Source organism: Amblyomma mixtum, chromosome 1, assembly GCF_055824585.1.
Source record: "Amblyomma mixtum isolate Tamu chromosome 1, ASM5582458v1, whole genome shotgun sequence".
NCBI lineage: Eukaryota > Metazoa > Arthropoda > Arachnida > Ixodida > Ixodidae > Amblyomma > Amblyomma mixtum.
Window position 1 is genome coordinate 273,677,705 of NC_143012.1, and position 14,690 is coordinate 273,692,394.

At 47.1% G+C, this 14,690-nt stretch overlaps 1 protein-coding gene across 1 annotated transcript; it reads right to left on the reverse strand.

Moving 5' to 3' along the window:
- Positions 1–437: 437 nt before the first annotated feature.
- Rpn11 (regulatory particle non-ATPase 11) lies at positions 438–14,659 on the reverse strand. Its single transcript, XM_089566022.1, has 11 exons — positions 14,544–14,659; positions 14,282–14,343; positions 14,084–14,158; positions 13,736–13,855; positions 12,575–12,645; positions 12,343–12,493; positions 10,991–11,098; positions 9,508–9,582; positions 3,654–3,779; positions 2,513–2,575; positions 438–706 (listed from the first exon to the last, which is right to left on the reverse strand). Exons 2-11 carry the CDS (start codon positions 14,327–14,329, stop codon positions 608–610), a joined length of 936 nt encoding a protein of 311 aa, XP_089422148.1. The 5' UTR covers positions 14,330–14,343; positions 14,544–14,659; the 3' UTR covers positions 438–607.
- Between the last annotated feature and the right edge of the window lie 31 nt (positions 14,660–14,690).

Sequence of the window (14,690 nt, forward strand, 5' to 3'; positions counted from 1 at the left end):
ACACTGCACTATGCACAGTTGTTACCAGGCATGTGAAAGACATCTGGGCACAGGTCACTTGTCTCAGCTACACTAGCAACATGCTGATCAGTCTTGCTTGCATTGTGGCCAGGGATTCCCCACATTTCTTTGAATATAAAAGTTAATACTGAATGCAGGAATGAAAAAAAAATGTTTGATCTTAAACTGCAATTGTTATTATAACAGCCACCGCAGTGGCTCAGTGGTTATGGTGCTTGGCCGCTGCCCTGAAAGACTCTGGTTTGATCCTGGCCGCAGCAGTTGAATTTCGATGGAGGCGAAATGCTACAGGCCCATGTACTGTGCAGTGTCAGTGCACGTTAAAGAACCCCAGGTGGTCAAAATTATCCAGAGCCCTCCACTACAGCAACGCCTACGCTCAATCAAGCAGCCAGAGCAATGCTAAAACAAACATGTTGTTGGTTGCAAAACAGTTTAATAGCACACACACACTGCCATGCATTGGACTAGGCACTCCAGTAGGTGCCCACTCTCCATTTTCTTGTTCCCTCTCTCACAAGTGCCAGAGGCACCCGTCTACTTCCCTGCAGTTGCAACCACTTTTGTCTTAAATAAGAACATGTCATCACTTGAACACAACAGTGTCCAACATTGCTCCGAGGCACTGAACGATGTTTGAAGTCATGAGGACGTCCACCCGCTCTTCCAGATGTCGCTTGGGGTCCTGCGGAGAATAGTGGTTGCACAGCTGTCATCCACACTCCCGAGAAGCTAAAAAAAGACCTGAGAGTTGACTCGGTGCATGTTAGAAGTTCACTGCCACATGCCAGGCCCCATGCACTAAGCAGAGGGGGTTATGCAACTTATCAAAGGGTTAATCATAATGGTGGTGTTGCACTCACACCAGCCCAGTTGAGGGTCTGCAGAACCAGACTTGAACATTGCAGCATGCCGATTTCCACCCGAATTCCATCTTGCCACTGCTGTTGCCTAACACTTAGGTAGTTATTTTTTATTGGGTCCTCGCTCGAATGGTCTGGTTGGAAATGTTACAAACTCCCAACAGCTTCCTTTTCTGCCCACTGATATGTGAACTAATGAATCAACCTTTTGAAACAAAAATGTGGTTACTGATGGCGATATTACTGACCAGGCCTTTGTATCAAGCGATCAAGAAACTTAATGATTGGGCCGAAATTGGGGGAAAAAACAAACAAAAAAACAAAAAGTGGTCAATTAACCTTTGAAGCATGGAGTCTGTTCACTGCTGCCAGGCCGAGCGTCGTAGAGGTCATCACAAGTGCACCAGCAATGTTTTAAGTCGGTGCTTTGCAGCTTTCATTACGTCCCAAAGCTGAAGCTCACTTCAGCTCGCGGTTATTGCCAGAACCATCTGTGAATTCTGCTGGCCTTGCCTGGCCTCCAGCAGGTGGTCTACCAGGTCAAAAATTGTATGCCGTGTGCCAAGTGTCAAAGCGGGCAGTTGTGGCATATTGCACTCTTCAGCCAAGCTACATCAGGGGCAAGTTTGTCCATGTTGGCTGTGTATTTGGTGTGCAACAAGCATGTTTGGAGTGTGCTGCACCTACTAGGTGTCCACACACTGCAGGTGCATGCAGTAGCAACTGTGTGGCATTTCACTTAAGCGTCTCTCATGCACAAATTTTTCCACTGCCTCGCACACCTCAGAGGAGGACCACTTCTGTAAGGCTGCTACAGAGAAAGAAGGAAAAACTTTTTTGAACACTCCTGAAGGCACACGTGCCTGTAGGCACAACCCAGGTCACGGTCCAGGCCCTCTTCTCCCTGTGTCCTTCGCAAAGCGGGGCACACGTGGACAGATTTTTGAGAGGGTTTGAGCACTCTCAGGAGGAGGTGGGAGCCGCAGCTTAATGCATGCTGCGGCACCTCCTCCCTTCCCTAGCACCACCGCCCACTTCTGGAAGTTTCGAAGATGGTTATTTAAAAATGTGTTGCATGCTGTTATGCGTTTTTTGTTCAGGTTTCATCGAAGGAAGTAGACAGGTCCTGGCTTTGAGACATCATGAAGAGCAAATTTCGAGCTTGCGTGCTACTTCTTGTGTCAGCTTTGGTAGCTGAGTGCGAAGCTTGTTTCTTCACTGCTTTTTTTTTTTTTTCATGTATTGTTTCTGAAATTTTATTGAAGTCCATATCCTCCGTTCATCCATGTGTAATCGTACGTCCATTGTCTAGCTGTGTGCTTCATGTCCAATGCCAAACAAACTAGCACCTCACAGAGGCGAGATGGTGAAGAAGAACTGCGACTTTTACTAGATCCCTCCGTACCGTCTCATTCAGAACATTGCCACGAGAGTTTAAGCCTGCACAATGAGCCTCTCTTTGGTAAATCTGCAGTGCCTGGCAGGTCGACGACAGAGTAGCCATAACTCAAGCCTTCTACTGCCACAGACTTACACTGCATCTGGGTGACCAAGACGGCCTGGCAGGCAGTCGCTTTAGATGTGGTAAACAAAATCATTATGATTCTTTGAATACTCTTCATTCTCACCTGCTTTCCAACATTCTTGATGGCCAGCTGCTCTGGTGTCATTTTCTCTTCATCTTCCAGAGACTGCGGCAAAAAAAGATGCAAAGGCTTTGAAATTATGACTGAAAAAAATTCCCTGCACAGCAACAGTTTGCACTAATTCAGTGGCCACCAATAAAACATCACTGTTCCAGAATAAAAAAAAAAAACTTGCAGCTTCCACAACCATGCAGCAAGGCTAGAAACCACTAACGAGCTAGACAGCACATATTATTCTTCAAGAGAAATTATGCAGCTGCAAATAATATGCAGACTCCCATACTTACATATGAACTGATATCAAAGAAAATAGATCCTAATGTAGATGCACTACTGCCACCACTGCCATGAATGGCCATAAGACACCATCTATTTTCAAAGAGCCAGCATTTTAAAATGAGAGAATGCTGTCTATGAAAACTAAAAGTATGAAGACGGTTCAAGGATGAGTTGCAGCCAATTCACCAATAAGGTTTTAATTGCAATGCTTACACTACTACAGCAATTGGCAGTCTGTGAACGACCACAACTTCCTAAATAAGAACAAGCTGCCAGTCTAGAATAGGGCCCAAGCATGAAGTGCTTCATAAGGGTGCCTACCTTCCATGAAAAACCCATGGCACTGAGCAAAATGCCAAAGGAGATACTAGCACATTGCCACAGGATAACCATGCATTGTTGCCTACCAACCTAAACGAAGACTTGGCAACCTGCATTTACTGCTGCAACTAACTGTAACTTGGCATTATTTAACCTAACTGGGCTCTTCTCTTCCAAGAGCTGTTAAAGTACGAACAGCTGATGAGAACTGCATGAACCATGCTTTAAAAATGAATGGCAAATTTTACAGGCAAACTAACTGCATAAAGCCACTGCTATAAATTTCCCACTGTTCCATGCGAGGTACAGAAAGAAGACGCAGCAATGGTAACTTGAGGCCGGATGGGCATGGAATGCAAGATCCAGCAGAAAGTCATGATACCAAACCTGACACAAGTTCTTGCACAATTTTATTTCTATGCCATGTTGGAAGAAAAAGGGCAGGAATGAGTTCTGAGCACAACAGAATATGTAGAAGCAGTGGAACTGGAAAGTGCGGAACAATGCACAGATGAGTACAGACCTTGTTGTAGGCTTTGGCAAGCTCCAGCATCTCTGCCACAGTGCTCTCATTGACCTGGCAGTGCTGGTCATAGTCCTGCAAGGTCAGCCCATCTGTCCAGCTCTTCTTGTGCAAGTTTAGCAGCATCTGCATGGCACAAGGGAAACTGCTAAATATAGACACACACAGCTCAACAGCACTAGCGATCGGCTGCAGTCACTTTGGAGCAGCTTTTGGCGCAGGTCTATACCGTATTTTCTGGTGTATAAGTTGCGGCTGCAATGTTGGATAAGCAGCACAGTTGTGCGATCTGAGGTATTGCTCTGCTAGCGTACACACCTCTGCTGACCGGGAAGCACCACCCCCTTGCCGCCTGCTATAGCTAAGCACTGTTTCTTCACTATCATCGCCTGCTTAGAGCAGTTAGTTTGCTAAGTAGGTTTATGAACTGCATATACAACACTGACTCAAAAGTGTGGATAGGCGGCACGAAAAAGTATCATGTTCTGGCTACTGTGACAATTAAGCGGCAGTTTCGTCGCTGCCATCAACATGTAGACCATGTGATGCTCTGCCCTCTCGCTCATTCCAGCACCTAGCTTTAGCAGTGAACTTTGTGGGGACGCCTTCGTCCCCTGCGTTCGCTTTCCCTCAACGCACCCCACTGTTGTTAGCTGCCCCCCCGAAAAGCACTCCTCTCGGTTCGGTTACTGTAACTAACAAGGGAGGGCGCTCGCGTCGCAGCGACACCAGCGCCACGGATGGCGTTTTGCTGCGCGCTCGCGGGGAGCGACGGGCTCTCTTCTCCCTCGGCAACGGGAAGCGAACGGACGTTTCGCTCGCAGCTTCGCTCTTCGTCGACGGGCGCCTCGGTCGGAACTTACTCCCGCCGAGCTCGTCCCGCTCGACCTCGGAGTTTATCCCTTTGCCCTCGCGTGGGCGGACGTTCGCTCGTGGCCGTGCTGGTGAGTCGGACATCCTAGATTCCTCAGTGTATTTTGTTGCTAGCTGGCGTTATTGTTGCTATAGCAATAAATGCCTTGTTTGTGTCAGCCAGTGTGTCGTTCCTTTGTTCCCGTAGAGCACGGCCCGCCGTGGTCGGCGTGCGCTCAGTAGCGTACGCGACCACGGGGTGGGGTCCGCGCGGTTTTGAACTGTGTCAGCCGCGCTTAAACGGGGAATACGTGTTTATCTCCCCCATTTTAAACCCCACATCTGGCAGCCCAACGTGGGGCCTGCTCTTGGAACATTGGACGACAGTCTGTTCGGTTCGAGGAACGCTCTTTGTCCGGACTTGACAAGTGCTAGGCCTAGAGTGAATTTTGATCGCTAGGACCTGCGGCATGCTTTCTTGAGTGCGAGGTGTATTGCGCTGCAGCATGTTTGAACTTTTCGACATGCTCAGCATGTTTTTTTTGTGAAGTTTTCTTCCTGGAGTTTCTTCAAGAACCACTTGGTCCGCATCGAGGGAGCGCGAGGCCTAGCGCCCGCGGAGTTGCCGAGCCCGAAGCGAGTGAGTACGGAAGCCGCGTGGGTGGTCCGAGTTTTCTGTATATATTTTCTCGCTGTCTCTTTTTCGACTCTGGGAGTCGCGGCTCTGGGAGCCGGGTGGCCTGTGGCCACGGGTGCCGTAACGAGCTCGCTGGTATTGCAGCTCGGCACCGGGCGTTCCGACACCGTCCGATACGGTGGGCGCCGATCACTCAGCAGCTGCTTCGTGCAGTGAGCGGGGAGGACCACCCCACAACGCTGATGTCTCCTCGCGGCTGCGCGCACGAAACCCGTTTCGGGTCTTTCTTTTGTTGGGGGTCGTCGACCTTCACAGTGGTAGTGAGGCCTAAGGCTATTCATAGCCGCCTGCACCTTGTCAAAAGTGACACGACCACCGGACCGTGGTATTGAGAGGGGGCGCACTTTGCTGGCCGCCTGTTTTTTTTAACCTCGCATGAACCAAGCATTCTCGTTCAACTCAAGAAAGGGCTTTGTTCACTCGAACTTTGCGTTGCACAGCCGCCCGACACGTTTTGCTAGCGAGTTGAGCATTGAGCCACCAGGCCTTTGTGTACGCCGTTTCCCCTCCCGTGACCTACGTTAAAGGCATGCGGAGTGTGTTTTGGCAATCTTTCAGATCCAGCGGAGCCACTGCGGCTTGCTGTCCTGTGCACATCGTCTCGCTGCCGCCTGCTGCGACGGAGCGGCCTGTATCCTGTTCGCCGCATCCATCCGGGGCAGCTGTGGCGAGACCAGACAGCAGCCACCTCTGGCTGCTGTTGCCCTGGCGACTACTGCGGAATCTTGGACTGCAGTGGTCAACCGGCCCTCCTCTTCGCGGGCCTGCGGGCACATAGTCCGCGGGCCATGCGAGTCGTCCCAGCGGAGACCTTCACGTCGCCTTCGGAATACCGCGGAAGACTGCGTGCACTCTGTCGGCGTGACCTCCGCTGCACGACCTGCCTCAAGTGCATGAAGACCAGGAGACTCCTCCATAGCATGTAACTTGCAGGCGCGTGGGTCTATTTAAGGTTGGGGGGATGTGGGGACGCCTTCGTCCCCTGCGTTCGCTTTCCCTCAACGCACCCCACTGTTGTTAGCTGCCCCCCCCGAAAAGCACTCCTCTCGGTTCGGTTACTGTAACTAACAAGGGAGGGCGCTCGCGTCGCAGCGACACCAGCGCCACGGATGGCGTTTTGCTGCGCGCTCGCGGGGAGCGACGGGCTCTCTTCTCCCTCGGCAACGGGAAGCGAACGGACGTTTCGCTCGCAGCTTCGCTCTTCGTCGACGGGCGCCTCGGTCGGAACTTACTCCCGCCGAGCTCGTCCCGCTCGACCTCGGAGTTTATCCCTTTGCCCTCGCGTGGGCGGACGTTCGCTCGTGGCCGTGCTGGTGAGTCGGACATCCCAGATTCCTCAGTGTATTTTGTTGCTAGCTGGCGTTATTGTTGCTATAGCAATAAATGCCTTGTTTGTGTCAGCCAGTGTGTCGTTCCTTTGTTCCCGTAGAGCACGGCCCGCCGTGGTCGGCGTGCGCTCAGTAGCGTACGCGACCACGGGGTGGGGTCCGCGCGGTTTTGAACTGTGTCAGCCGCGCTTAAACGGGGAATACGTGTTTATCTCCCCCATTTTAAACCCCACAACTTCCACTTGCATTTTTGTCTACCAGCAATCTCATTTAACTTGGGTCACTTCTTTAATGCCGGTAGCATCCTCCGACAAGCATGACTCCAAATAGTATCATTTGCATGTTAAATACTGGTAAATAAACTGTTCACGCTGACAGAAACTCCGAAATAAAAGTTGAGTGACTTTTTTTACCACACAGAATTGCGACATCAAATCACCGGAAGAAGTCAGTAATTTATCCATCAAAATTAATATTCACCTAAAAAAAAAACGCATTTTCCGCCGAATTTTCAAAGATTAAGACCAACAAGTCCAACCCCTAACTATGAGACATTGCAATTTTGAGCGTACGAACCGGGAACGTATCTATATGAGGTTTTACTGTGTGTATATAGCAGTTGTTACAGGAAAGCCGTCCACTAATTTTTAAAAGCAGGCTGAGTTATGAAGATAGCTTCTGCGGCAGAATAATACCAGTGTTGGCAGACATCTCAAAACAGGTGAATAGAGTGAAACTAGTCAGTCATGAGCCTCCGGGACATGAATGCCTGTGTGTGCAGTGGGGCCGTATGGGGGGGGGGTCCCAAACAGAAGTTGGCCTGCATCAACTGTGCACCATGTTCTAATCACTGAACCACTAATCAAGACACGTGGCTGTTGCAAGCTAAATACAGGTGTCGCCATCACAGGCTGCTTCTGCAAGAGAAATGCATACGTTGACAACATTTTTTTTGTCACAGATCACAGAGGCTGTGCTCCACTGCCATTACCTTCAAATCGTGGCAGCTCTACCATTCGGTAAGGACGCCATGAGTTGAATCGACTGACATGAAAATTCTTAAATCCAATTTTCTTGGTGAAACATGTGTCTTTTCCTCCCAGACAAACAATGTCAACATGGCCAGAAAAAGCCGCAGATTTTTACCAGGAACAATAACTGACAGGAGTTGTTTTCAGCGGTCCTTTAAGTTGGCTTTCCCACGTGGGACGTATGCATGCCACCAGGCAACAAAACGAACACCGAAACCGATGCCCATTTCGAACTCTGCGGTAGCGTGCCGTTTCCTCACTTCAGCCGAGCAAGGATGTGCAAGTCAACACCGGAGCCGTTTGTGATGTGTGTGCAATGTGCATCAGAGGGATGATCAGAGCAAATCCCTGCATGCTGCAGGCCTGTTTCGCTTCTGTTTTCATTACGTGGGCTGACAACTGGCCTGGAGAAGACATGATGTCTGCCAGCTAGAGATGTGAAGGCCTGAAAAAAACACTGCAATTTTGGAAAAAAAAAACGCTTTTTTTTGTTTTTTTCAGACGACAAAAAATGGAAAGAAACATCGAAAATTTCACAATGCAATTTCAAGGTTCTATGATTTCTTGCTTTCGGTTTAGGTTTTTGTTTTTGCTTTGAAAACCATAACAGTTTGCATCGTTGAACGATTGGAGAGCAGTCGTCATCGCCGGTGCCAGGTAGTGCTTTTAAAACGTTCGCGCTGCGAGTAAGCGGGTTGGAGGCCAGGTGACATATAAGATCCAGGCTTGACTTAAAAACACACTAATACTTGAACTCACGGCTGAAGTAGAACAAAATGACTGCAAATTCTACAGCGCGACACACACGGCATCAATAACATAGGCTGCTGTGCACGTAAGCGGTTCTAGCCAAACAAAAGCCTAGCTTCTTGATTCCCAACTTAGCAGAGTACAGGACATCCGCAGGAATTTGATCCAGGACAGGGGTGGCAAGGCCTTTGCACCAACCAGCCGCTAACTCCTCTGGCTTGCAGACTGCTGCAGATACCATAATCAACCGCCAGCTGCGAACGAAACTGGTCACGTTTCGGAAACGTTCATACAAGGATTCGCAACAGGCTTTCAGGAGAACGCGTTCGAAAGCTCGTGTATGTGCAGTCGAACCTAGCTGTGAACACATCAATCCATGCTGCTGCGCGTAGTGCCGCATCCAGCGGCAGTGACTCTGAAAACGATATGGAGTTACTTATAGATCAGTTTTCATGTTCCCCGTGTCGGTGCAATAGAACAGGAAGTTCGTTCCACAAATACGATATGTATATATCCATGTTCGCCTGGAGTGCAAATCATTATCTTCTCGGTGGAATAGAACAAGAAGTTTGTTTCATAATATGACATCTATAACTGCATATTCGGCTGAACTTCGGAGCATTATTATTGATCGTTGTGCTGTTGCAAATAAATCTGTTTTTAACACGTTTTGCAAAACTTCCAATTTTTCATGAAAAAAACCCTGAAAAGAATGGTTTTTTCATGCCATTCAAAATTTCTTGAAATTTTACATCTCTACTGCCAGCACATACAGTTGAACCTTGTTATAAAGAAGTTGAAAGGACCGAGCAATTACTTTGTTATAGCAGTAACTTTGTTATAACCCGTGTTGACCAAGCTTCCAAGGAGAATCATCATTTCTTTGTTCTATCCAGTATTTCGTTCCAAGCTGTTTCATTATAATGAGGTTGGACTGTATATACTAAGGACTGATTGAAGATTCTAAAAAAAAGGAAAGGTTCCCTTCTAGTGCCGCCTACGTGCTGCATAAGAATTTTGTTCTTAAGGAAATACAAACTTCTGGCGCAGATAACTCGTATTTTGTCGTAATGTAGTAGCATGTCGCATGCTTTGCCTTTTGGTGCAGTCTGGCACACTTGGAGCCGCAATCACATCATTGCTAACAACAGCAGCTGAGATCCCGGTTTTTCTTATCATTGCCACAGGAAACTTACCTTCTGTTCGAGCTCGTTCTTGCGGTAGTTAATAGAGATGGAGTAATAGTGACGGTTGAGACCATGGATTAGAGCCTGTCGAGAAAAAGAATAAGGAGAATACTATAGTTTAGATGCCGCACACTGAAAGCAAGAACTGTGGAAACCAACAATAGAGCTATGTGAGGATGTACGGTGACTCACAGATCTTTACATGCCAAAGTAATGCTATGAACTATGGCACACACCATATTGAACTGCTATACCATAGTACAGGAGCGTTTTGGCATTTCACTATGGCATTTCACCTAATTCACTCATTAGAAATGGTCCAGAATAATTCTGCTCGTTTTATTGTATGTAATTATAACTGAACTGCCAGCATCTCTGCAATGAAATTAAATCTCAGCCTGCCATCTTTAGCATCTCGCCGTAAAGCCCTTAGACTCTCACTTTTTCACAAGATATTTTATCATCCTTCACTTCGCCACGAACTGATCTCCCCTCCCCAATACATTTCATCAAGGCTAGATCACAATAACAAAGTCGGAATTCCATTTTGCAAAACCAATGCCATGTCTCAGTCATTTCTTCCGCGCACAGCTGCTGAGTGGAATCACCTTCCTGCATCTACCGCTACCATTACTGACAACCAACGCTTCAAAACAGCATTAGAAAACTTTGTATAAGTAGGAGCATCATCTTTTTTTTTTTTAATTCTATATTCTTGTCGTTTTTTGTACGAGCGTTTTGTTTGTTTGTTTTTCACTGTATTGCTGCGCTGTACTTTGTGTATTATATACTATTAACCAGCACACCAAGAACCCAACAGCTAATAATGTATAACTAGGAGCAATCATTTTTCTTGTTGTTTTTTGTACGAGCGTTTTGTTTGTTTGTTTTTCACTGTATTGATGCGCTGTATTTTGTGTATTATGTACTATTAACCAGCACACCAAGAACCCAACAGCTAATAATGTATAACTAGGAGCAATCATTTTTGTATTACTAATTAGTTTGCTAATTATAATGCCTCTGGCCCTGAGGGTACACGAAATAATAAATAAATAAATAAATAAAGGCATAATGTAAAACCTCATTAATTCAAAGGTTGTCGGACCTGTAAGGAAATAAGGAGCTTTGGCACACTCTTGGCGCAGATTGCTTGTAATCTGTCGCCATGTAGCAGCATGAACAAGCTTTGCTTTTAGGCACAGTTTGGTGCAATTGGTACAGCAGTCACATCACTGAGAATGTGCACAGAACTAATAACCCTTTCCTCCAGCATATTGCCGATAAGTTAGTGATTTTTTCAGTGAAATTTGATTTTTGGACTGTCCAATTTTTCAGACGTTTTCAAGGTCTAGAGAGCGTGAAAAATCATTCGTTAACTGCATTGTCCAAATGCTACCCAACCTGTCCAGCATCACCTCTCGGAATTTCCATTGTTAGGTGCGCTGTTCTGCAATGTGCAATACTACAGCCCTGCTCAGGCTGGACTTACCTGAATAGAAGGTTTTGTGAGGTGCCCGAGGTTAGATGTGGTTTGCCGAGGCTCCTGCCCTAACACCATCATGTTGGGGTTGATGAGCCGGAAAGCATCTATCACCACCTGTAAGCGACAGAATACAACAACTACAGCACAACCTCGTTATAATGAAGTTGAAGGGGCCTGGTGATTACTTCTTTATAGCCGTAGTTTAGTTACAGCCCATGCTGACTGAGCTTCCAAGGGGAATTGTCATTCCTTCGTTACATCCATTATTTTGCTGCAAACCGTTTCATTATAATTTGTTATAACAAGGTTTGGCTGTAGTTATGTCAGCTGGTCAACTGGTCAACTGGTTTACAATATACAAGCAAATCAGCATATCACCACACAGCACATCAGCATGTGATGTGCGTACCAGACCACAAGTTGTAAAACTTGACTAAAAAAAATGGCTAGAATGTGACAAGATGTAGCAAAATGCTACAGAGTTGTGTTGAGTGATGCAATATCAGCAGAATTTTCACTGTATTTTGCACATGTTAAAGTTTCTTATTACGACTATAGCGAATTGTCCATTATTTTGTGCACATTACGAGTCCAACTGCTCTCACACAGAAATGCATGGTCATAACACAAGTTCTGCATGCCTCTTGATGAAAGTGTGCTGTTTTAATACAGAAGATATTAAAACTTGAGCTTCAAGCATTCGAGTGCTTACACTTTGGATGTAATTGAGGTCACAGTCCGATTTCACAGCAGAACTCTGCACACCCATCACATGTCACCCCGAGTGCAGGCCCACAATATTACAGTAACGACCACAACAAAAAAAGGAAAACATATGCTAGGAATTGACGGCACCAAGCCCACAGCCCAAACCAGCCTTCACCTCCATGAGTGTCCTATGCTGCTCAGTGATGACTTGCCCTTACCTAAACAAACTGTTTTGGTTCAAATGCCTCTCAAGCAAGCGTATGAACGACTTGCCACAAACGCTTATATTCTCATTCACACACTGAAATCACTCATGGCAAAACATTGCTGTGAAATATGCTTGCTTGTATAGCATTAGCATAAAAAAAAATAACTTTCTTGTCATCCCCCGGTGCAAAGGAATGGCAGGAATAGTATCGTACCTCTGACTTTTATTTTATGTTCCACTATTTTATGCGCAGTGTTTCACAATGCATAAATGCCAACTAGCCTACTGTTCTATTTTGCAGATTTTAAAAATATCTGAACAATACAGGAAACGCTGCATGTATGAGTGCAACTGCAGTGACACCAAAAAGGCAGCACTGCTCGAAATGTACACTTATATCTATTGCACAGTATGTAGCCAAAGAGGAACTGCAAACACACACCTTTCCTTTGACACTCTGGATGGGGTCAACGACCACTGCCACAGCACGCTCCGAGAGGGCCTCAAAGCTCTGCTGTGTGTTGATGTCGACACCCGAAAGCCAGCAGCCAAAGCCAGGGTGCGAGTGGTACCAGCCCACTACCATTTCGGGTCTGGGGAAAAAGTGGGTCACATCTCAAGGACATAATTGCGGTTGCCCACCAGAGCAGCAGATATGACCTGCGGGAACTCACCTTCCAGTCTGTCTCAACATGTCCAACATTTTGGCTTGGAACACAGGGTCTACTGCTTCCACACTGACACCCTGCAAGACAATGCACAGAGATGTCTCAGCCGAGTAGAAAAATTTGCCAATAACGCAGCCTTATTTTTGCATTTCTGCAGTTATGCACTTAAAAGGGTGCACTTTTGCTCAAACATAGGAGTAAGTGCTGAATACAAAACACAAAGCAGCGAAAAGAATGAATGCCGTGGTAGTCCTGTGCTACAGTCAGCTGATGTCTGTGTTCTATGCACTACAAGCACATCTAAGATTTCGTTTTATGGGGTGTAATGTCCCAAAGTGACTCAGGCTATGGGGGATGGCGAGTGGAGGGCTCCGGGAATTTTGACCCCCTGGGGTTCTTTAACGTGCACTGACATCGCACAGCACATGGGCCTCTAGCATTTTGTCCCCATCTAAATGCGACTGCCACGGCCGGGATCAAGCCTGCGTCTTTCGGGTCATCAGCCGAGCACCATAACCACTGAGCTACCGTGGTGGCTCACATCCAAGATTTCAATGCCTTCTTACGCTCTTTGTCACACACATTACATAATGAAGGCAAATGAAAACAAACAGCAATATTGTAGTCATTTTTAAAAATATTAGTAGCCAATCGCTCCTGAAAGCATAAAATATGCATTTCCATACCATTAACACTGTGCAGAGGCATAGCACAGATGTGGACACAGAATGTGATCACACTGATAATGTTTCAAATGACATCAGGCACCGGAGAGACTTGCATAGTTCACTGGCTGTCGCCATAGCCACTGCCCATATTACCTGCACCCAACAGCCGCTATGGCCTTGCTTTGTTAATGAATGGCACGGGCACTGCTGATAAACATCACAAATCAGCTGAGCTCCAACCTTGCCGTATTGCAGGGCCTTAAGTGTTTGCGCGCTAACTGAGCTTTGAACTAAGAGCTACGCTACGTAAACAATAAGCTTGCGACGAGAAGGCCTCCCTTAAAGAGGCAAGGGCAGAACTCAAGCAATGATGGAGCATACTGTGCCATCGCTGAACTACGCGAACATTTTTTTTGGTGCACGCACACAGTCCTCGTAGCCCACGCATCTTTCAAGTAAAACACGGATTCTTGGAAAGAGCACTGAAGTAGAGCCTTACCGTTCCAGACTGGGGCATGGCAAAGACGTCTATCACCCTGACGGTATAGTCGTCCACAAATTCTCCCAACATGAGACCCATCACCTCCATTGGGACGCCTGCTCGGCCGTGCTTCAGCATCTGGCAGGAAGAGAGATAGTGTGGCAAAAACTAAAGGGTGCGCCTAGAAATTAGGCACCTTAAGATACAAAATGTCATTTGTAAAATCCAGTAAACAGATAAGTTACCGGCTCTCTGAGCTTAGTCAACCAAACGGATGCTAGTTCACACATCGAGAAAACATGACGCAGCATGAGCGCAGCACGGAGCAACGCTGCTGCGCGATTTTGTATGACATGGACCGCACACCTTGAGCAACGCCAGGGAAGAGATGTAAACTTGCTCTGCCGTGTCAACCACCGGTCCATCACTGGCTGGAGGGGCCTAGGATAAAAGCGTTAATGCGAATGTTAGAGCTGTACTACAGCGTACGCGTCGGGCATGACAAGTGTGCACTGGCGACAAGTCCGCAGCAAAACACATCAGAGTCCAGAAAGGGCAACTCACCTGGCCAAGGCCAGATAGGTTTCCTCCTAATCTCAACAACCGATCCATGTTTGTAGAAAAATCTGAAAGAGACGAACCGCTGTAAGAAGCGCGCAAGATCTGTAGGCCGTGTATACCCGGCCCCAACGGGCATCAGACAATTCTCAGTTGTAGGAGGAAGTAGGCGCAATCACGGAACGTTGACTGAAAATTCATATCTCATAAAATAACAAGCGACGTTGAACGCAGTGTTATGAGCGAAAACTAACTGAGAAATACTTACAAAGCCGACCGGGCGCAGCGAAATGACTCGGCACTCCGCGGTGGCCCTCTGAATTTCAGGTGGCGCCACCTCTGATGGCTGTTCGGGCTGTTCTGGCAGTCTCAAAAGACTTGTTTCAATGCTTTCTCTTTTCCCTTTCTACATTAC